Below are 23453 nucleotides of genomic sequence, written 5' to 3'. Positions count from 1 at the left end.
GGGCTTTGGGAAGGAGGGGGCGGGGCCAAGGGGCTGCAACACAGTATTTCTATATAGGACCCAATCCTGGCGATTTGCAAAAAGCAAAGAGCATTATGGGAACATCATAATGTCCACTATGTTAAATGTTAAACATGTCTTATAGCGATTCAGTATGAAAACCATTAAAGTGCATAATCGATTTTTCTGTTTTGACTGGCCACAATATTCACCCTAATAAAGAGATGTCTGTAAATTGCAGGACATATATACCAGGTTGCAGGGTGTGCAAGTTGGGGTATGAGAAGGTGGTGGTGTTCTTGGATTCATTAAGTGGATTGCAATTGGGGCAGGGGATGGTGATAGGAAGGATGTGATTTTGGACATCAGGAGGAAGATTGATCGGTGTGTGCGTGGGGGAATGGATTTGGAGTTGGTGTGGGTCCCCAGTCACAGTGGCATTTTGGGTAATGAGATGGTGGATCTGGCGTGGGTGAAGGTATGAGGAGGGGAGCGGTTGATGTGAGGTTGCCTTTGAGTGTGGATGAGGTGAAGGCTGTGGTGGTGAGACGGGTCATGGATGAGTAGCAGGAGAGGTGGGTGAGTGGGGTGAAGGGCAGGTGGATGTTTGGTGTCTGTGGGAAAGTGTCGGTGAAGGTGGACACGGGAAGTCTGGAATGGAGGAGATGATGTTGAATAAGTTGAGAATAGGGCATGTGGGGCTGAATGACTGTCTGCATCGAGTGGGGAAGCGTGAGTCGAGGGACTGTGCAGTGTGTGGGGTGCCTGAGACTGTGGGACATTTTTTGCTTAGGTGTGAGAGACATGTTGTGGAGAGAGAATTGATGAGGGTTCGGTTGTCTGCGCTGGGTGTGGCTGAGATGAGTGGGAAGGCTTTGCTGGGAGGTGACGGGGTGAGAGGCAGGAGGAGGAGCAGTGTGTTGTTGGATTTTGTGAGACAGACGGGGCGGTGGGAGGAGTTGTGAGTTTATGTGGGCTATGTGTTGATTGGTGGGTTGGTGCACATCATCCTATTGGATGGGGAAGCGCCTGCGTGGGTCCGCCCACGCATTCAGTAATTAAGAAGAAGAAGAAGGACAGCACTAAACAGGATGTGAGCTTTCGGCTGTGTCTGTATGCAGTATCTGCCCACTTGTTTGAACATCACAGCCGACTCAGTGATGTATGGTTTGTCACAGCCTCCTGATGTACATCTAACTTAATGTGACCCTTTTCCATTCGCAGCATGACCTCGAAAAAACCTCGAAAGAAATAATAATTTGCACACTTGTTTGAAGAAATTGGCTGTGCTGTGGGAGCAACTTGTGCTTCTGAGCAGACTGCTTTCAGAAGACTAGGTGGGTGACAGCATCACTCAATGAGACACTGGATTGGGGAGCTCATGGTGCGAGGCATTTTGAGCAAGCACCCCTTCATGTCAGTTGTGGTGTCAATTCTTTTCTTATAGGTACAAGAATTACGTGTTTAGGGCTGGAGAAATACACCATGGCCTGAAGCACAAAAGTGGCAGTGTCGGACTGGGGAATAAAATTGTCTCGGCGCCAATGAGAAGTGGCCCACATTTGCAGATGGCAATTTGTTCCTTTTGTGACAGCGTGTTTGAATAGTACCTAAGGGGGAGGTCTTTGATCAAATGTGATGCAAACTCCATTTTACAGAATATTTATTCAGTAACACTACTCAAAACTACTAGCCAACTTGGACCCCAAAAACTGGCCCACACTAGCATTTTGTGTTTTTGGTTCTGCTTTGCCCTATTAGCCTAAAGCCCAGTCCGCGCCTGGAGAACTGGGAGAAAAGATAGAAAGAAGCACTGAACTCCGAATTGGTATACTTTTTACTCTCTCTCTCTCTCTCTCTCTCTCTCTCTCTCTCTCTCACACACACACACACACACACTCACACACACACACACACACACACACACTTCTGAAGTTGATGAAATGAGTACCACTGAGCTGAGTAACAGTTATGCTAACCAATCGCAGTGCTATTTGAGAAATACGTTATTATTAACCGTGGAGCAGGAAAGGAGTTAAAAGAAAGGCCACACTTACTGTAAAAGAGTGCTGTGTTTGCTGAATGAAGGTAACCTCCTGCGTGCGGAGGGTAGTGTGGACCTCCAGGCGCCGCCCATGCTGGGCAGTGTCTTCTGACCTGTTGGCGTCGTGAATGGGAGGCTTTAAGCCTGCTGCACCAACCTGGGGAGAAAAACACTGCTCAGGCACAGCATACAGACACAGGTTAACAAGCATTGCCATTGAGCGCTTAGAAACACTTGCTTGTGTATAGGCGCTATATAAATAAACAATACCATACCATACCAATACCGAGAGGTTTGGCTTCAGACATTTCATGGGCGCTGGTCCGGCAGTCACCGCTGGCGGCCTACTGCCGTCATATGCCCAGGTCCTAACAAGGAGTGGGTGAAATGACCACCAGCAAAGCGAAATTGGCAAAATTCACCCCCAATTTCGCTTCCCCTGGCGAACTGGATTTTTTTCATTTTTTGCAATTGATCGCTCACTACATCGACACAGCTAAGACACGCCCAGCCTCTATAAGCAGCTTTTATGGTACGTAATCAAGGTATGTCTCCCTTCCTTGCTCCCGCTAGTTGCTTTCTCGAGAATTTATAGAGCACTCAGCTCGACATGGTTTTCTCCCCCTCATCCAAAGATGCCATATCAGACGGTTCTTGCGGTAAATGTACTCTTTGGCGAGGGCAGTTTTTGTTAACTTATCTGCTGGTCTTGCCAGGTAGGTGACTGTTACAGTGGTGGTCAAGATTCTGTGCACTGTTTTGATAATCAAATACATTTTTTAAGCACAGTTTACTGCTTTTTTGAGTTCTTTTATTTTTTACCCAAAATGTCAGCCAATCAAGGGGGCTGAAACATTTCGCAGCCCCCTAAGTAGCCGAAATTTAAGGCAACATTCTGAAAGTTTGGACAAACACAAATGTTGAGTGGAAAAATCCATGAAGTTGCCAATTTCACTCTGAAATTGGCGAATCGTGCAATTTCTGGCCTAATTTCCTCAATTTCTCTGTGGAGAGAATACCCGCCGTTTCACTCACACCTAGTCCTAACATCACTGGCTCTGGGGCGCGCATCACGTGACACACCTAGTCCTAACATCACTGGCTCTGGGGCGCGCATCACGTGACACACCTAGTCCTAACATCACTGGCTCTGGGGCGCTCATCACGTGACAGGTTTCATGGAATGTCCAAGCTGTTACCATCAACATCCGAGGTACTCAAAGCATTGCCGTGCGTTACCAGGTACTCACTGCCATCAACTGCACTGGCACCCATCATTGGCCAGGGAGTGTGCCCCAGGGTTGGGCAGTGAACAAAATACCTTTACGCCTGCCCCACACAGCCAGCCTGTATAATTTAAGGGGACACCCCGTGTATCAAAGAGCATGCACTTTGCTCGCAGAAAGATACCCAGAGCATGGAGTGTTTGATATGCAGGACGAAGTCCAGTCAACCTCCACCGCCCTATACAATGTCCATGACGACAGGGGGCAGTTGGTGGCGAAACAGACAAAACAACAACAAAAAAGACGCACTCCAAATGCAAACCTTCAAAAAAGGGTTGCAGAAACATTCCACTACAAGCCAAGTGGCTTTGACTAAAGATGGATGCCACCTGACCAGTGCGCGTATCTGAGAGGCGTCTGTAAGTGTACGCTAATGTCGGGACTGTCAGGACTCGGTGCTAGCTAGTCTTTTAGTTGTAGCCCCTGAGCTTCTATCCGGGCCTAGAATCAAGAGACCGGGCTCTATAGCCCCCTCTACCCACTATAACCTATTCTGTTCTTTTTAGCTTTGTACGCCATCGCAAACACGTCTAAGGCAGTACAGGGTGGTGCCTCAGCTTCCCCACACGTGCAGGTAATCGCTCCCTTGAGACGTCATATGCCAGCCGGCAGCCCCCCTCGACCTGCTCGGGCGCTGCTGTGGCGTGCAGAGGCCGAGGTGGGCGTGCTGCGTGCTATGACGCCACGCTCTTCCCGGGGACCACCGCCCCCTCACTAGCGGCGAGTGGCTTCCAGTGTGGTGGCACGGCGTGCTGCCGTGCGGCTGCACACACATGCGAGTTTTCGTGGAGGTCTGTAGCCCAGACCCCGCCGGAAAGTGTGGGAGAAAGTTACTACAGCTGACCGGTCTCGGAAGCGGGGCGCGTAACTGTCCTCGCTGAAAGGGAGATGCTATGACTCTGGACATCGCGCGTTTTGTTGAAGAATGACTTTGAGGGCAGTGTGTGTGTGGGGGGGCGGAGGGGGGGCATGCACGCAGAGGGATCGCGTTAGTGCAGAAGGGTTAGTGCACAGAGGGAGGTCTGCCGCACTCACGGCTAGCTAAAGAGGAAGCGTAGTGGGGGTAACATCACCTGTTCACTGGGGGGGGGGGTACTCGCGAGACCCACCCTGCCACTGCCAGTAGGTGCAGCAGCAGGTACTTCTGTGCACAGGTGGTGGGGGGGGGGGGTTGCGGCCGCCACCCTTGCCAACGTCTAGGAATATCCAGGAGCCGCGGAGGGTGGGGGTGTCTTTGCTGCGCAGAGAGGAGCGCGTGCTGTTGATTGCCTCGTACTGGAAACGGGGGTGTTTTAGGGGAGAAGTGCATCAAAGTTGAAAATGTGTGTAAGAAAGAAGGAGCGTCCTTGTTACCTGGTCATTCAGGCCAGGGGTACCCTGACTACCCCGCCCCGAGTCTCTCCGTGCCCTTGCACCCACACTCACCTGTGTGATCAGAGCTGGTCCCGGCTAGGGCGCATCGCCACCCTTCAAGGCGCTACTCCCCGGCTCTAGCCGCTGCAGAGGATGTACCGCTTCTCCTGCGCCCGGACTCTGCGGCCGCTGCGACCCCACGCTCAGTCTGCACAGAGAGAGGAGACTAAAGTTTAAAGTCTGGATCCGGGAGGCAGGGCATGGGTGGGGGGGCGGGGTGGTGTCCCGCCAGGGAAGTGGGCGGGGGTGGGCCGAGGCTGGGGCGCCGCCAACAAAGCGCTCAGACTTAAGCTCGATTCTTTTACTCTCTACACTCGCGACCGGAGCTCAGGAGGGTGAGGACAGCGCAGCCCCCAGCACTGGAGAAGACCCCCCGCCACTCCAGTCCAAGCCCCATCCCACTGGAGGCACCGTCCGCTTGAGCGCCATGGGCAGAGGCTGGCTTCTGCTGCTGCCGCTCGGGCTCCTCCTGGTCCAGCTGCGGGACAGCGCCGAAGCAGCGGTGAGTACCAGTTCTAGGCGCAATTCGCGCCCTATTCAGCAAGGATCCGGTGGCGCATGTTTGCGCCAGTTGCAGGCACTCTCCCCTTTCAGCAAGCGAGGGCCATTTCTCTGGTGAAGGAAGTATATCACACACCCTCTGATACTGCTGGACAGTCGCCCGACATGCACGCAATTTAATGCATAAACTGCTAGCATCGTAGCACACATTCGCACACTATACACATTCTGCGATGCATATGTTCTTCGTGTGTCTGAAATGATGTTAGAGCATGACGTTTAAACATGAGACCGATGGGTGTGTCTGCCTCCAGAGCTAAGGAGACCCCCGGCACGTTTCAAGAAGCGCAGAGGGCTGCCGGGGCGCCCTCTTTTGCTGTTCTCCGAATCAGTCGGACAGCTTTTAAGCCCCGCAGTTTGCGCGCGTCGTTTAGGAGCAAAACACGACTTCTGCGCCAGTTTGCCTTTTCCTCAGGCCACGTTCAGTGGCACCTGCGAGGCTAGTGGGAGGACCGAAAACCGGGCCGGGGAGCGCCCACTTTCCTCCTTGCCAATGGAGGGCCATTCTTGCAGGGAGGACTCCGGGCAACTGCAGCACATCTTGGGGCGAGGGGCAGAAGGCCGGGGCACTAATTCAACAGGCTATTAAGTAAGTTCGTGATACGAGGCCGGCGGACTGGCACTTTGAAAGTTGGAGTCCACGCATGGCCGACTCAGCCCTTCTGATGCATTGAGTATTATTGCATTGGGTAATGAATACCTCCGTTTAGCTCAGTAGGGGCGGAATCTTAAACGAAGCGCTAGATAAAAACCTGATCACGCCGCACCTGCTTCAGCGCTCAGATAATGCCGTTTCTCTCTCCCCGAGACTCCCGGGCGGAGACGCCGCCTGCCTGTGGCCGAGACGCTGCCTGCCTGTGGCAGCGACGCCTGAGAGCGCTGCCAGGCAGCGCGCAGCTCCTTTTCTGGAGCGTCTCTGGCCTGCTCTGCGGGCAGGGAGGTGTTCCACCAAACACACACATACATGGTGCGCCCAGGGTATGGCGTGCAGGTGAGCCAGCAGTCTGCCTCCCCCTCCCCCACCTGTGCAAGGAATGACTGGTGGGGGAGGGGGAGAGTCCGAGATGGACCGCAGTCATTGCTGGCAGGCTGATTCAGAATGGTTGCGGAGGCTATTGCTAAAAGCTGGCTGTCTTGGCATGTGGGCACCAGTACTGTGGTAAGTTCCGTTGAGATATCCCGAGAGGATAGCTCAGCGGCAACCTGCTCGCCTTGGAAACAATACAACACTAAGCAACACCGGTTCGATCCCGGGTCCGTGCTTAGAAACCTCTGGGTATTAAGAGAGACATCTTCCTGTAACAGTGCCTCGATGCCCCCGGGCTGTGTGAGCGCTTTAAAATGTAAATAAATAAATAAGAATAAATGCACACAGAGACCCATCTCGGAGTGATATGAGAGGACTACATGCCAGGTACAGTAAAGGAAACCTGTATCCATAGGAGCCGACATACAGCTGCTGTAGGTGCATTAACCCACTGAGCTGTTTCACCTTCTGAAAGCTGAATAGCTAGCACATCTTTCTTTGGCCCATTAGAGCCTCCTTCACTCCAACTAAAGAGATACTTAGAAACCTCTGGGTATTAAGAGAGACATCTTCCTATAACAGCGCCTCGATGCCCCCGGGCTGTGCTTTAACAATGTAAATAAACTGCTGCACAGTCTTTGCCTTGGGGAGGAGGGGGAGGGGATGCGACAGATATGGGCAGTGAAGGCATTTGCTGCTGCCTCTCATACCTGTTAAGTGTAAAGTTGAAGAGTAAAGACTCCGCCCTCCGGCCGAGCATCACAGCACAGTGCTGCCATCACATTTTGAAGTGTGGGTGGTTTAAACCCGCCTAAGCCATTTTCTGGCTCCACCACTGCCCTTACCCCAGTTGGCAGTGGCAGAAATGGAAAACAATTGAAGGGGGATCCCACAAGGGCCGGTGTGGGGGCGGAGTTTGGAGGAGGGGTGTGGAGTTCCGAAGGGGCGGAGCTGCCAGTTTAACTCTGATCAAAGGAAATGTTAAAAATGGCGCAATTTCTTTAATTGCTTGAAAAGTATACAAACCAAAGTAAGCGTACCTTGCTGTGGTTTGTATTCTTCTCAAGCCAGCACCGTCCGTGTCAACATGTATTTTGACATCTTGAACTACAAATACCAGAATTCATTTGGGAAAGGCAACGATCGCCGAGCACACGGAGCTGGGGGCTCGGCGATCATTGCGTTTTCCAAATGGATTCTGCTTTCTGCTCAGTCACAGGGTCTTTGACCCTCAGGGAACCTGGGTGCTCGCCTCATTGATGTAATCTGCTCTGTGCACAGTGCCCTCGCGCGGAGAAGATTAGGTCAGAGAGGCGAGCCCCCAGGTTCGCTGAGGGTCTGCCTGGGCTCGTGTTACCTGTGACATAGGTGGGGGGGCCGAGCCAGAAGAGCGCTCGCCCAATGTGCTGTGTGCGGCTCCGCTCCCACGCTCTACCGTAGCGTGGAAAGCGCTTTGATTATTTTTACAATTTTTTTTTTTCAAAAGCCCTTTATTTTGTGATGGGCTATATGGCGCTGAGGCTGGCCGGATCCCGAGATACGGTTCCACATCTGGTGCCGGATCTCGGATCTGGCAAGAGCCGGCCCATTGGCTGCCAGTTGGGGTATCTGGTGCCCACACTTGGAGAGAACTGAAGCACTGTGTATAGCACCTTGCTGGATTATGCAACTTTTGCATAAGCGTAGGAGCAGGATTCAAACCTCTGCTGCTCTGCATTGTCTTGTTTCCAAGGTAACCCGATGCCCCTTGGCTATCCTCCTGGCTCCCAGTCACTTGTGGGCGTGCATTCTATGAGTAGAAGGACACTTGCGCTGGGCGCACAGTGACATAAGCAGCTCTTAAGCCTGTTGCACTGTCATTTTGTGTCCTCGCCGGCACTGGCTTTGTGCCAAGGCGCCAGTGCGTGAGCAATGAATAACCCAACTGCCACCCTCAATCTCCGGGGTCACCCATATAGTGCAGCGCTCCCACTTTTCCCAGTTGCATGCACGGGAAAGTCTTTCCGCCCCGTTTATTCTTGGAATTTCGGGATTTGTAGTTCTGTGCTTTCAATGTTACATTTAGGACTACAAATCCCAGAATTCCAAGAAAAAACGGTCTGAATGGCTTTCTCACGTATGCAAATGGGAACCATAAGAGCTCGGATAGTGCCTCCATCCCCTCTACCAACGGCACCTTGTCCCCACTCTTCTGGACAAAATCATAAAGGCCACCTCCAAGGCGCATGAAGCAACTGACACAAAAACGGTTGCGCTGGCAGTGGGCACATTTTTTTGTGTGATCTAAATGAATTACTAAACGTGCCAAAGCAAGTGATGGAATATGTTTGTAGCCCCTCCCCATGCACATGTGACCAGGTTCCTAGTGTGGGTCCCTTACCACCAGTGCATCAAATATGATTGTGCGCCTGTGGTATTACACCGGTAGCATCCGTGCAAATAACGAAAGAGGTGGATTTGTCTAAGCGGGGTAACGTAGATCAAGGTACAAAAGGATTCTTAAGCTGTGCCACCACAGGGCCAGTGGCACGGGGTAGAATGCAAGCAAGCAGTGGTGAGCCTGTCACGGCCCACAGGCTCACGCCTCAGTTTCAGGTACTTCATGGACGGAAACCCCACACGAAACCCTCTCCACAACGGTTCGAGAAGGTCAAGGCATTTAGCCTTAACTTTGGCGGCGTCCAGGAGAGGATCCAACAAACTCCCATGGCAAACAAGGCCTAGCCTGGCAGGCGTAAAGGCGGCAGCGATGAGTGACAGGATAAGAATGAGCAAAGCTGCCGATGAGTGACAGGATACGGGAGAGCAAAGCTGCCGATGAGTGACAGGATACGAAAAAGCAAAGTTGCCGATGAGTGAGGATACGAAAGAGCAAAGCTGCCGATGAGTGACAGGATACGGAAGAGCAAAGCTGCCAATGAGTGAGGATACGAAAGAGCAAAGCTGCCGATGAGATACAGGATACGGAAGAGCAAAGCTGCCAATGAGTGAGGATACAAAAGAGCAAAGCTGCCGATGAGTTACAGGATACGAAAGAGCAAAGCTGCCGATGAGTGACAGGATACGGAAGAGCAAAGCTGCCAATGAGTGAGGATACGAAAGAGCAAAGCTGCCAATGAGTGACAGGATACAGAAGAGCAAAGCTGCCAATGAGTGAGGATACGAAAGAGCAAGGCTGCCAATGAGTGACAGGATACAGAAGAGCAAAGCTGCCGATGAGTGACAGATACGGAAGGGCAAAGCTACCGATGAGTGACAGGATACGAAAGAGCAAAGCTGCCGATGAGTTACAGGATACGGAAGAGCAAAGCTGCCAATGAGTGAGGATACAAAAGAGCAAAGCTGCCGATGAGTTACAGGATACGAAAGAGCAAAGGTGCCGATGAGTGACAGGATACGGAAGAGCAAAGCTGCCAATGAGTGAGGATACGAAAGAGCAAAGCTGCCAATGAGTGACAGGATACAGAAGAGAAAGCTGCCAATGAGTGAGGATACGAAAGAGCAAGGCTGCCAATGAGTGACAGGATACAGAAGAGCAAAGCTGCCGATGAGTGACAGATACGGAAGGGCAAAGCTACCGATGAGTGACAGGATACAAAAGAGCAAAGCTGCCGATGAGGGACAGGATACGAAAGAGCAATGCTGCCGATGAGTGACAGGATACGGAAGAGCAAAGCTGCCAATGAGTGACAGAATACAAAAAGGCAAAGCTGCCGATGAGTGAGGATATGAAAGAGCAAAGCTGTCGATGAGTGACAGGATACGGAAGAGCAAACCTGGTGATGAGTGACAGGATAGGGAAGAGCAAAGCTGCTGATGAGTGACAGGATACGGAAGAGCAAAGCTGGCGATGAGTGACAGGATACGAAAGAGCAAGGCTGCCAATGAGTGACAGGATATAGGAAGAGCAAAGCTGCTGATGAGTGACACGATACGGAAGAGCAAAGCTGTCGATGAGTGACAGGATACGGAATAGCAAAGCTGCCCATGAGTGACAGGATACGGAAGAGCAAGGCTGCAGATGAGTGACAGGATATGGAAGAGCAAAGCTGCCCATGAGTGACAGGATACGGAAGAGCAAAGCTGCACATGAAGTCAAAACAGGAGCAGGAAGTTGGTCATGGGTCACTGAGCGGTTCCACAGCCCTATCAGGGCAATGGATGGCTGTCTGTGGCACCATGGAACAGCATGTCTTTGTATCGAGTGTGATGTGGATGGCAAAGTGAGAAGGACTCCCACACAACGGATGGCTGACCCAACAGAAGGCTGGTGTGTGTCTAAACAATTCCCCAAAGAGGCCAAAGGTCCAAGCCACAGAAGGGCAAAGGGTGCCGTGAAGGCCCAGTGGTGATCAGGAATAAGTCTAGACCCAGTCCTCTTTCTTGAGACCTATGACAGGACCTCTTTGCATGAGGAACCTGTAAATAGTTCCAGGGTTTTGGGATGGGGGTTGAAGGAGTGAGATGTGGGCAATGTGTGTGTTTCTGCTAAATGGGAGATGTGTGACATGTGGGGCCCAGGGATGTCACTCCGGGAATGGTGGAGCAGGCCAGAGTCCGGAATGGCATCAAGGTGGATGAGTTCTAGGAAGAGGTGGTTGATTCGGGGAAAGAATTCAGGACAAGAGGTGCTTGTGGGGTCCGCAACCTACATAAAGTACTGGACTCGTTCCCAAGAGTCAGCACTCCCTTTCTCTAAAGCCGGGGCCTTGAACCTTCAGCTCTCCAGATGTTTTGGACTACAGAACCCATGACCCCTCACCATTGACTGGGCTGGCTCAGGCTAGTGGGAGTAGTGGTGCAATGTATCTGGAGAGCCAAAGGTTGCAGAGCACTGCTCTAATGTTTCATCATTTTCCTTCCTATTCAAAGCTGCAGTTGCAACTACTTTCTCATCCACCCCTACATGTACCAAGGGAGTGTGTTCTGTTGCATGAGTGGAAAAGTGTTTCCAATGTACAATCAAGTCACTTCCCACTTGTTGATTGGTCGCACTCTTCCACTGGCTGTCCCGGGCCGAGAGTAGGAGAGTATAAACACAGAGGCAACTACTTAATATTGGCCCAAATACACAAATAACAATAGGGCTCATTTTATAAAAAGCGCAAACTGCATGCAGGACCCACCAACGGTAGCACTCGCTTGCTGTTCGGTCCCCTGCGTGTCACATTACACGTTTGCAACAAAGACGGCCTCATCACGAGTTGGGCGCTGCTGTAAAAATATGGCAGTAATGCTGTTACCGCCGCATTATCACACCACCCTGGGCGACAAGTTGCAGGAATCGCCTCCAGTTCGGAGCTGGAGGTAAACCCGCCGACTTTCTGCTCATTTTCAGTGCAATTACAGCAGTGGAATTGCTCCCACAGTAATTGCACCGAAATGCCCCACCACTGCTACTTGTAATCTGGCAGTAATACCGCTAGACCAAGTAGCAGCAATGGTAATTGCGTTCGGTGGTGTTCTGGTGGATTTACTGCCGGGATACCGGCCAACTCAGAATGACCCCCACAAGAGTAAAAACGGGGGAAATCATCTTATCTCTTTCATTTTAATTTGCATTTTTAAAACTCATAAATCTGAGGTGGAAAGTACAAGTGAAACATACATTCTGCATCGTGCTCCTTCTCTGCAGTCAAGGAGAAGGAAAAGGTCCCAGAGCAGCAAGTCAAGGCGTAAACCCTTTACACCATGCTTTTGCACCTTGGCTTACTGCTTTGCCCCATGTACAAGGACGTGCAATGTGTTACTTCCTGCAGCAAGCTGAGTACTTCCCAGGGAAACATTTACAGCCAACATTTGACGACTAGGGCCTTTTAAAGCAAAGAGAACCAGGAACATTGGTTAAAAACCAGCAGCAGCACATTGCCCTAAGTTATCAACGAGAACACATTGGCACATGAAACTGACATTCACTGGCCACTAAAACAGGCCCACACCAATGTGTCACTCTGGCACATCTGGCATTGCACTGCAGATCAGACCAAGCCTGTAAAGAGGGAGAATCAAACAAGCAGATTACATATCACACTGATTCTCATGGTCGAGGCAAGTCTGTGGATAGCACAGGTTCTCCACAGTTTTTAGGAAAAGCCATCTGTGAGGGAGGAACAGCCTGAGCTTTTTAGTTTTTTAATATAACATGATGTGGATAAATCTGTCTCTGGGTGTGAGGTCTGCTAATCAGGCCACTCTGCATAATGCTTCATACTGAAAAGTATAGTGCAAATATGTCACCCTGCATAATGCTTCACACTGAAAAGTATAGTGCAAATATGTCACCCTGCATAATGCTTCACACTGAAAAGTATAGTGCAAATATGTCACCCTGCATAATGCTTCACACTGAAAAGTATAGTGCAAATATGTCACCCTGCATAATGCTTCACACTGAAAAGTATAGTGCAAATATGTCACTCTGCGAAGCCAACCTACTAACACCTCTCAACAGCTGCCTTCTTGTTTTGTAACATGCTAGTTACAGCGTGACGTGAACGATGCGGCCAGCAGCCTGATTGAACTAAAAGTTTCAACAGCCTTTCATTGTATAAATTATATTATTGTCTGGTTACAAAACGTGGTGGCAGATTAAAATCGGAATATAATCCATTTCTGGACATGGTCACCTCTAGGACTCTACAGTTATAACGAGCACCACGATTTGGTGCCATTTTATTGTTTGCTTGGTTGCTAGTGGCTCATTTCACTGACAGGGCCTTATGATGATCAAAATCTGGGACTGGGTTTTCCCCAACCTAATCATTAGGGCCCCGCCCAAGAAACCCCTGTTTTGAGCTCTCTCAGAAAGCTTACCACATTCCCCACAGGAGATCTCAGGGGGTTTATGGGGAACCACTGCTTCAAAGAACAGGCCTGTCAGGACAACTGAGAGCTCAGCAAAGTGCACATTTCTGTAGACACTTTGATGAAGGTCAGACAGTAGAGAAGGTAGAGTTAGAGTAGCCGGGAGTGGAGTTTCAGTCCACAGATGGGACACACCATCTTTGAATCTCCCAGGGCTCTTCCACTTCCTGTGCCCCCTTTCCACTTCCTGAAGGCAAAGCACAATGGGACTGGCATCCCCAGGCAAAATACTCTGAACGCAAAACACCCAGGATTGGACCTCTTACATACAGGACCAATCTGCTTTTGGCACACTGCCAATTTAAGGGAATGCCACCACTCCCTTGTTAAATCACATTTAGACTACAGAAGAAGTAGGATTTCACCTGAATCTTTATTGGAGGCACAGGATGCTAAACATGATCTCCCATCAAGGTGAATGTAAAGAGTCCTTGCTCTCAAACATCCCAGAGGAGCATTTGGGATGATCTATTGTTTGTACAAGGCTACAAGCTGAGACCACTGGTACTCAGGAATGCAGGCCAGTCTCTGCATCCTGGCTGGGAAGTGAAGAACAAGGATCCACCTTGAAAGGGGTCCCCCAGAAACCAGAAGCCAAGAACCATCTCTGGGCCCTGTTTCCCACTTCAGTCCACTGAGATGACTCAGCCACGTCGAGTCACTTTTCGAGCCGCTGCAAGCACCCAGAACTGCCTTTGACACTTTAAATCCGATTTGTGCCACCTAGTGCCTGAGTCAACCATCGCCTGCCTGTGCTCCCAGTGTTTTTGAGCTGATCACCAGTGAAGAACCATATCCTATTGTTTGACTTTGTGAACCTGACTCAGCCCTTTTAAAATGCTGACTCCACCATCGCCTGCCAGATTTCACCCGATTTGAGACAATCACCAATGCAGGACCGCATTGCACCTCTAGACCGCCTCGAGCCGACTCAACCCTGTGGAAGCAATAGTCTCATGTGTCTTGCAGGCTGACATTGGGAAGCCAGACTCTACATGTATAAATGCTGTCTTGAACTGCGGAAAAGCACCTAGAAGCATGTCCCAAGGCTGCAAAGACCCAACAAAAAGTCTAAAAGGTATTTGAAGTGGGCCTTCCCCCTTGGACTTCCTGAAAGGGCTCTAGTGACATTTTAAGACCCAACTCCTTTCCTCTTCAAGATCTTCTTCATTGAACTTGACTTAGCTGCTGAAAATATTGCAGCCCCCTGTCATTATAAAATGTTCATGTTCTCTGTTGTCTCTTACAGGGGCGGGTTATATTGTTTTTGATTGTGTTTTAAGTTAACATTAAAGACTACTTTTTTGGATAGAACTTTGATTAGTCATTGGTTTATTTTCGTACACCAGCACAATTGCTCCTTGGAGGCTTCCGTGCTAGCTCACACCTCTCCTGAAGTGTATAGTCAGTGTCTCAGTGTGCGAGTGAGTGAGCAGTTTCACAAGTGAGCTACCATCCGATTGAATGGTTAAGTGGATGCGTGTGACTGTCATTTATCGCGTGGGCCAGGGGACAAGTCAATGTTCATTTAGAGTAAGTGAGCAAGTGGATCTTAGAGTCTGCACATTCCGGACACTTACCATTCACATATATTAATTAATTAGCACATCGGGCGGGACCGAGGCATGGAGGTCTACCAACAAACCAGCTTAAAAAGCAGGTTTGTCACACCAGTATCTTATGCCCCAAGACTGGCTTCCCTCCATCTGCCCCCGCTACATGCCCCTTTCTTAAACAGCCACCCATTGAAGGAAGTGCTGGACAGACATGATCTTCTTAAGACTTTCCTGTTCTCTTCCTTCCCTCATCCCCTCCCCTGCTAACTCTCCATCTGCCGCTGCGATTGGGGCCTGGTCCCTTCAGAGTCATACGTGGGCCGGACCATCCCCTACCAGCCCCCCAGCATCCTTTCTCAGCACCTGGACTCAATCCCCCTTTTCCAGACTAGCCCAACTTGGTCCTCCGTGTCCACCACACCCTTCCTCCCTCCCCCACTGCCCCCCTCTCCCCTGGCACTTGCCGCCTCGGCCAGCCCAGCACTTGTCCGCCCCCACCCTCAGGGTTTCCCCCACTCCTGCACTTCTCCCTCCACCCCCTCCCCCTGCACTTACCACCTTGTCATGCACTTGCACGGTAGGTTCGTCACAAGGCCAATATAACAATTTTTGTTCTACTTTTTGAATCCCATGTCGTTGTCTCCAATCTTGTCTTGTGGCACCTGGAAACACCTGCACAGCCGATCCTCTCTTCCTCTACGGCCATTTCTCGTCCCGAGTTTTTGGAACTTCTTGTGATAGGGCATCGGTGGTGGTTGGGACTTTTCAGGTTCTTCTGGTGGGGCATCAGTGCTAAATGAGTGTTTCTCCGGGGCATCCCTTGGGTTCTGCTGGTAGGGCATAAGTGCTGGATGGAAGTATCACTGGGGCCCCCACTCAGTTCTTCTGACAGGGCATCAGGACTGGATCCAGACTCTAAGTTACCATTTTAAATCTTGGTACCCCACCTGCCATCAATACAAGCCAACATGCCCCATTACATGCGGTGGATACTTGTCCAGTCCTGGAGTACTTTGCTTTCTGGGACTTCAAGTGCTATATTCCCCAGTTATAATTCTAGGACTACAAGTCCGACAATGCAAAGGACAAACAGGACAGGTCTGGAAACTCTGAGCAGAATAGGGCATGTTGTCGTGAGTGAGTGCAGGGCCGGCCTTAGGGGCAGCAGCGCCCTGGGCAAATTGTCACCCCCCTTTCCTCCGCGCACCCCTGGTCAACAGGGGGCGTGGCCTGGAAGTGGCAAAAACATTTTTTTTAAACCTCCTCGCTCCGGCGAGGAGGTAATTCTATGAATAGGGTGAATCAGCACCCTATTGTTCCTAAATGTGCTCCACTGCCGCGGGCGCATTAACTAACAATGAGGTGCCTGCCACGCCTTCTGCCACTATGCCATCTCACGGGAGCCCTTGAAAGACTCCCCGAGCTGGCGTGGTGGAGGGCTAATGGTGCCTTTTGTTGGTGAAGGCCCCGCGGTGGAGCGGTGCATTTGGTGACAATGGGTAGCCCTTGAAAGACTTCCCCAAGCTGGCGTGGCGGGGGCTAATGGTGCCCTGGGGGGGCGTGCCGACCTGGGCGGTCGCCTGACTCGTCCCCCCCTAAGGCCTGGCCTGAGTGCGTGATGTGGTCAGTGGAGTAACTTTGCTGAAAATGCTGGGGGCGACATGACATCTGAAGAAAAGGTGCCCCAGCCAAATCAATGGGGACAAAACGGTGTGCCATGAAAGTTGGGGGGCGGGGGCAGGGGCCCCCCTAAAATTACACCCACGGATGTGGTGGCTCGAGAAGAATATCACTCATTCAATCAGAATGTTTTCCCAAAGCTCACTTAAAGGGTAACTGCTTCAGTGTTTTAACAATACATTGATCATGAGTTTGGCTGCAGTATTTCCTCCAGAAATACTGCCAAATAGTAATACCAATACCGCACGCTGTAAGCATGTGGTAGGGCTGTGTCCCAGGGCCGCTTGTGCGCTTTATAAATTCAATCAATTAATAAATAACTTGCGAGGCTCTGCATGATTCTGAGTCATGCAGCCAGCTATTCTTCTATAGGACTTGGGGGAGCGAGGGGGGGCAGTAATTACTGCAGGAGCAAATGACCTCATGTGGTATTTACTGCAAATGACAATGCTTTTGTGTGGGGGTAATCACTACCGCACAAAAAGGCTGGTGGAAATTAAGAGTTGCAGGACTGGCATGTTTTTATCACTGCCACTGAGCTTGTAATGAAGCCCAAAGTCTCTCAATGAGCGAAATTCCTGTGCGCGTTTATTCAAAAGATTCAAGGCGGAGTGGGGTGCGAAAAGGCACCTTCAAAGTACTTTGTTTCTAGGCAGAGCAGCCGCCATGAGACTGTCGACATGACTCACGGTGGCCATTGAGCCCATCGTTACGCCTCACCATTCCCTGATGACGCAGGTGGTTTATTGAGAACCACAGGAGACGAGTGCAGAGATAACCGCATGCCCGTTTCCAAGGATTCTAAACACCACCAGTGCTTACACATGGGGAATACTTACTACCAATTCCCACATGCGTATATTTAAAAAAGAAACCCAACTGGAGTTCCCCTTTAAGGAGGCCCCGTTTTCGTACATTGCGAGAGTAGAAGACCGCCTAGCGAGCCACCTTAAAAAACACGGATTTCTTTAGAATTCCGACACGTAACAGGTGACGACAGTGCCCAGATGATTTAATCCCACCAGACCGCATTAACATCTGGCGAATGCATGCGGGGGAACCCAAGCCTTGCTTCCTCTCTCTCCTGCGCTGTAATTTATCATGTGACCTTTGCCCCCAGAGTGACGTTTTGGGCATATCCTGCCTCGCGTCTTCAACAGGCCCCTTTGACCCTGTTTAAAGAGAAGTGTGTCCTGGTCACTTTCACTGACACCACAATATGCTGCAGATTCGTCTATGCGATGGTGTCCCAGGTTTGTTGGGATTGTCCCACTTATTAGAGAGCCACTTAAAAATTGTACACATTTGTAGTCCTCTCTCCGCCGGGCAAGGAAATCTGATGGATTTGCATATACCCAAACAGCCTACGCGCAGCTGTCACAATTATGTAGTTCTACAATTTCCTAATTATACCAAAATAGAGCGCCTTAAGAGTGACGTGGGGTAATTGATCAATTTCACGAGTGCTGTGTTGAACACTGTTATTTCGCAATATTTACTTCCGTTTCGAAGTTGTGTCTATTTCCATCTAATTTTCACAGAAGCAGTTCCCTTTGTGACATAACATCCAATGCTGAGATGGGATTATGTCTGAATATATGGTTTAGTGGCAAAATGAGCAACTGTGAAACGATTGAGCCCGAGTTTGAATTTTGGCTTTACTGTGGTGTCAGGTTTTCTAAAATTATTAACGCTTAACGCCGCACCCTTCAGGATTTCAAGGCTCAGCTCTCTTGTAGGCCCAGTACTCGGTTGAACAAAACCTTCCGAGCTGTTGTAATAGAGAAGCACTGGTTGAAACTGAAAGAAAACCGCAAAATATATACACAATACTGCAATAGTGACAGCGCGGTGATACCCATGGAGAAAATATCCTGTTATACAGCTAGGACTGGCAACGGCACTATCACACAACGAGCTTTTTCGTATCCTAGATGAGTTTCCATATAAGGTTGTACTAGTGTTTTTTTTAACTCTATTTCACAGAGTAATTCTTTAAAAAAACATAAAGGGGTGTTAAAAGACTCGGAACAAAAAAAATAGCAAGCAATGAACATATAGAAGCCTTCACCCTGCATACACACACTCTCTCTCTCTCTCTCTCTCTCTCTCTCTCTCTCTCTCTCTCTCTCTCTCTTTCTCTCTCTCTCTCTCTCTCTCTCTGCTCTCTCTCTCTCTCTCTCTCTCTCTCTCTCTCTCTTCACCACCCCCCCTCCATGAACATGTTCCAATCCGTGGTACTAAAAGGGCAGTGCCAGAGGAAGGAGTTCCAAAAAGGATTACTGCTTGATATGAGAAGGATCTTCAAAGCAAAATAACCCTCACTGTGAAAAAGCGTATTATCCTTTTGTGTCCTAAGAAATCCGTTTATCCCAACTTCAATAAAAAAGGGAGAAAAAAAAAACACTTCAAAATCTTACCTGGAGCCCTACCGTTATCCATAAAAAATGGACCTTCTCCATTGAAACAATTGTAAGGTCAGATTCTGGGTCTGACATTATTCTCCTCTAAAAATGAGAACATCTATAAAGGAATTGTAGCCCACCCAAATCTCCACATTGGACCACAATCCAGCAAGTCACGTCTCCGACGCAGCAGCCTGTGCCCGGTTCTGGTTCTATTCTCACCCCTAACCCAGTGGCGGAAGCAGATTCGAAGGCCAGAATGGGAAAAGAAGTGGAGTCTTCGTTGCGGACTGGTCAGTACGATTTCACGGCTTTCCAAGTGGGGAGGGTGTATTGCGATCTTAAAGGAGACCCAGGTGGTGACCGCTACCTCAGCTCCCCCCTTAACCCCCTTACAGATTATTCATCGAATAGCTGCTAGGCAAATATTGTATTTTCTACCATAAATTTGGTCCATGACATTTTTGTTCTCAAGGATTTCCTTCCCAAAATAATCTCTGAGGAAGCTATGAGGAGAATTAATAATGGTTTCCTCAACTCCGTCTTGGCCCCAGACCAGTTTACGATTTCCACAGTAACTCCTCCCTGGGAAAAAACCCCACTCTTGTCGTGACTGTCGGGTCAAGCTATGGGAACAGACCATCAGACGTTTCGAGTAAAGTTGTTATAAGTGCTGTAGTAAATCAAATCTCATCATTTATCGAGGATACTTTCCTCATAAACAGTGTTCAAGCAGATGTAAGGTGTGGCAGGGTCTTGGGGTCCATTCCGATCTCTGTACCTCGGAAGACCACCGATTTCTGGTAGTCAAGGACGGTGCGACTGCCTTCATTCTTGACCTCTCGGGGGGATGTGACACCATCCACCATACCAACTTTATAGATAATAGAGTAAGCAATAAACTGCCCCACTTCATTCATTTGCTGTAGGAAACCCTTCAACAAATGGACATTTTTTCAAAGGCAATCTGTCAAAAATAGAACCTCTAATACCTGTCTACTTTGTAATCCCCAGCTGCCCCTTCTGGTCTAACTCCTTTGGTTCCTGACCTGCTCCGTTCTAGGTAGGACACATCCGGCAGTCTATATGACACTGAATTGTCCATGGAACAACATATGATTACAATTGTGCTGTCTTTCATTTGAGATGCTTTTCCCTATCTTGACCAACCTCACCAAAAGCAGCTTGATGCTGCATAGTGCAGTCCATAACAAACTATGTTGACATCACATCTACAAGTCTCCCAGCTAAGCCTATAAAGGAGGGTTGTCCAACGCGAGGCCTTGATAGCCAGGACCAAGTCGGATTTTCAGGATACCCCATAATTAATAATCATGAGATACATTTGCATACACTGATTCTAAATGTATGCATATTTGTTCTCATGAATATTAATGAGGAATGTCCTGAAAACACGTCGGGATTCCGGCCCTCAAGGTCTGGAAGATCTTAAAAATGCAGCAGCTAGGGCTTTGGCAAGAACACTGCTACGAGAACATGGGAGGCCAGTGCTGGAAACTGGAAAAAATACTCTAAGATCCAATGCGTGGGGAGAAGGTGTGTGTGATGGGGCAGCAACACAAGTAAAATAGCAGAGATGACTTGAACTGCGCAGAAATGACAAAATGACATCATAAACCAACCTGACTGTACAGATGAGCTAAAAAGAGTACGTTGTTTACTTTATTCTCTACATCCTGCATGGAAGCCTACAATTACCAGCATGCAGGTTAATGGAAGCCTAAATAATAGAAGAGCCTCTGCTCTTTTGCGCCTAGAATTAGCTGACCGCCGCTGATCATTGTGGCTGCCGTTTATTAAAATGGCTCAGCAAGGGGTTGGCCTGTTTGTTTTCCTGGATTCGGGTTCTTTGAAGAAATGTTTTGCCATATTCCAAATCTGGGAAACTCCGTCTCCAATGGCTGTTTGCCCCCCTCCCTCTCATTGCTCTCACGGATTGGGGAGGAAGGATAGCTCAGGGGCAAAGCGTTTGACTTGGAAGCAAGACAATGCAGCGCATCAGATGTTCGGATCCCGATCCTGCACTTAGAAGCCACTCGTTGGTGTTAAGCGCTTTATAAATAAACAATTATAAATTATAAGTATGTGCAGTCTGAGTCCCACCAGTCACTCTGCAGAACTCACTCCCAACAGATCAGCACCTACTTATGAATCACACCACAATTAGAGACTACAAATGTTGCTTTGCATCCAGCTTGCTACTCTGCGGCGTCTTCGGGTGAAGGCTGGGCTCTCAGCGCGTTGCTCGTATGTCACTGGGAGCAGAGTGCTTTGAGGCTCATCATTGGCACCCGGGACGCTCAAGGCAGACGTGGACTGGGACTTCCTTCTTAATCGTCTGCCTCTCTGCTCACCCTTGGGGGACAGAGCCATGCACTTCATTCACCACTGGCCATGTACCCCACCGCTGCTTACCTCCACCCATTACTCTGCTGGCAGATGTGACCCAGAATCTGGCCTGCGCTCCCCACCCCTGCTCTGATCCTTTATTTTTTAATTTTATTTATTTATGTATTTATAGAGCGCCGAAAGTCTGCAGGCATCGGGGTGCTGAAACATAAACACAGAAGACTATCCATAAACACGTGAGAGTTCAGAGGCTCGGGCAAGGAGAGTTAAAGTCAGTGCAAAAGAGTCAGTGCATAAGAGTGACGTTATCTAAACAAGTGTGTTTTTAGCGTTTTCTGAAAAGTTTTCAGGTTACGGTCTTCCGTCAGCGATGTAGGCAAAAGATTCCATGATTTCCCTGCCTTGACAGTAAAATATTTTCCAAAGCCTTTTTCCCATTTGTATCTGGGACATTTGATCAGTTTTTTTGCGGTTGATCGTAGTTCTCTGCCTGGCTCTTATTGGGGGATTAGATGTTTTAGGTATCGGGTGTGCGGTTCCATAAACACACTTATGGGTAAGTGATATGGGGCCTCATTACGAGCAGGGCAGTAAGGGATACTGGGCACCGGTAAGGAGACTGGTGCCGGTAATCCCCTACCGCCCTATTCCGAGGTCCCTTGGCGGGGACCGTAAGAAATGTGTGGTCAGACCGCACGTCCCTTACGGGTCCTGCTAAGGGACCAGTAAGGGACGTGCTTGCACGTCGCGAGCCCATTATTAGTGCCCTCCCCATTCCCATTGAGCCCTATGGGGGCTCAAATGGGAATGGGGAATGGCATGTTCAATGGGGACTTACCGGTCCCGCCAGGGTCAGACTAGACCGGTAAATCCCCATTGAACTACACCAGTGTCGGACCCGTTATTGGTGGCAGTCATGGCGCAAATAGCGCCATGACTACCACCAACCTCGTAATGAGGCCCATGGTCTTGAAGAGGACTCTGTCATGCACAGCCAGCCGAGTGCAAGTTTTTCCTACGTTTGTAACATGTTCACGTTTGTGTAGTTAATTCATAATGCGCACAGCATTGTTTTGTGCCACTTTGCATTTGTTCAAATTAGTTTCAGAGTCTCCCACCAACAAGGAGTTGCAGTCGTCTAATTTAGATAGTATGGTGGCTCGGGCAATAGTTGCTGCATTCTTCTGTGATACGTAAGGTCGCATGTTTCTCAGACGATGGAGGGAGCAGTTGCAACTTCTTACTGCTTGATTGACATGTGCATCAGGTGCCAATGAGGCCTCCAGATGGATTCCAAGCGTTTTTACTTTCTCCTGGATGGCGATGCTGTTAGTACCGATTTGGAATTTGGAATAGTCCATGTTCAAATTGGTTCACGAGGCTTGGGATCCAAAGATCGTAAGCTCTGTTTTGTCCCCATTTGTACAGAGCCAATTGTTAGACATCCAAGTCTCTAGAAGATGGAATATAGTTGTTAGTGTGGCAGCATCTTTTACATAGTCCCCTGTGATTTCGAGGATGAGCTGGTGTTGTCCGTGTAGTTTGTGAAAAACATGTCCATGTCGTCCAACAAAGCGCATAGGGGCCTGATTTAAAGATTGAAGAATATCGGGGATAAACCTGCCCCCCGCGGAACCCCGCACCAGATAGGGGACTAAGAGGATCGTGCCTCCACCCAATTAATTCGAGCTTCCCTGTCTGAGAGGAATAAGAGGAACAATTCAAGTGCTTGATCTGAGCATTGACCCAGATGTCCGAGAGTTTCCTTCAGAATGCCATAGTCCACCAGATCGAATGCAGCAGATAAATCCAACAGGGTCAGTATACCCTTTATGCCTTCCTCGATTAGTTGAAGCATGTGGGACTGAAGGTCTAACAAGGCAGTCTCGGTACTATAATTTGGTCTAAAGCCTGATAGCGTGACATGCAGGATGTTTTCAGTTTCAATGACTGGTATTGCTTGTATGCAGCTTTATCAAGGATTTTAAGAAGAATATTGCAATTCGTAATGGGTCTGAGGTTTTTAGGATCTTTACGGTCTAGGTTAGGCTTTTTTTGAATGGGCGTGATTTCCACAGTTTTAATGTCAGTAGGCACTTTTCCATCCCAAATGGATGCATTAACAAATCTGGTTAGGAAGGGCGTGTACATTTCCTTGTGGGAGAGAATTATTTTTGAAGGAACAATATTCTCTGAGCATGCGGTCGGTTTCATGGTTTGTAGGATGCTAATCATGTCACTTGTTTC

General features: G+C 49.3%; 2 protein-coding genes across 2 annotated transcripts in view; one reads left to right on the top strand and one right to left on the bottom strand.

The window, feature by feature from the left end:
* Positions 1-4891, bottom strand: part of COL4A2 (collagen type IV alpha 2 chain) — a 730687-nt gene extending 725796 nt beyond the window's left edge. The window contains exons 1-2 of the mRNA XM_069636740.1: positions 4756-4891; positions 2058-2201 (exon numbers count right to left, since the gene is read on the bottom strand). Coding sequence (XP_069492841.1) covers positions 2058-2137 — 80 coding nt within the window. The 5' untranslated portion in view covers positions 2138-2201; positions 4756-4891. The remainder of the gene's footprint in view (positions 1-2057; positions 2202-4755) is intronic.
* A 148-nt stretch (positions 4892-5039) lies between these two features.
* Positions 5040-23453, top strand: part of COL4A1 (collagen type IV alpha 1 chain) — a 470976-nt gene continuing 452562 nt past the window's right edge. Inside the window, exon 1 of the mRNA XM_069636741.1 lies at positions 5040-5245. Coding sequence (XP_069492842.1) covers positions 5171-5245 — 75 coding nt within the window. The 5' untranslated portion in view covers positions 5040-5170. The remainder of the gene's footprint in view (positions 5246-23453) is intronic.

The sequence above is a fragment of the Ambystoma mexicanum genome, chromosome 7p (genome assembly GCF_040938575.1).
Source record: "Ambystoma mexicanum isolate Mex_15411 chromosome 7p, UKY_AmexF1_1, whole genome shotgun sequence".
Classification (NCBI taxonomy): Eukaryota; Metazoa; Chordata; class Amphibia; order Caudata; family Ambystomatidae; genus Ambystoma; species Ambystoma mexicanum.
This window is presented reverse-complemented; position numbering and strand designations above follow the sequence as displayed.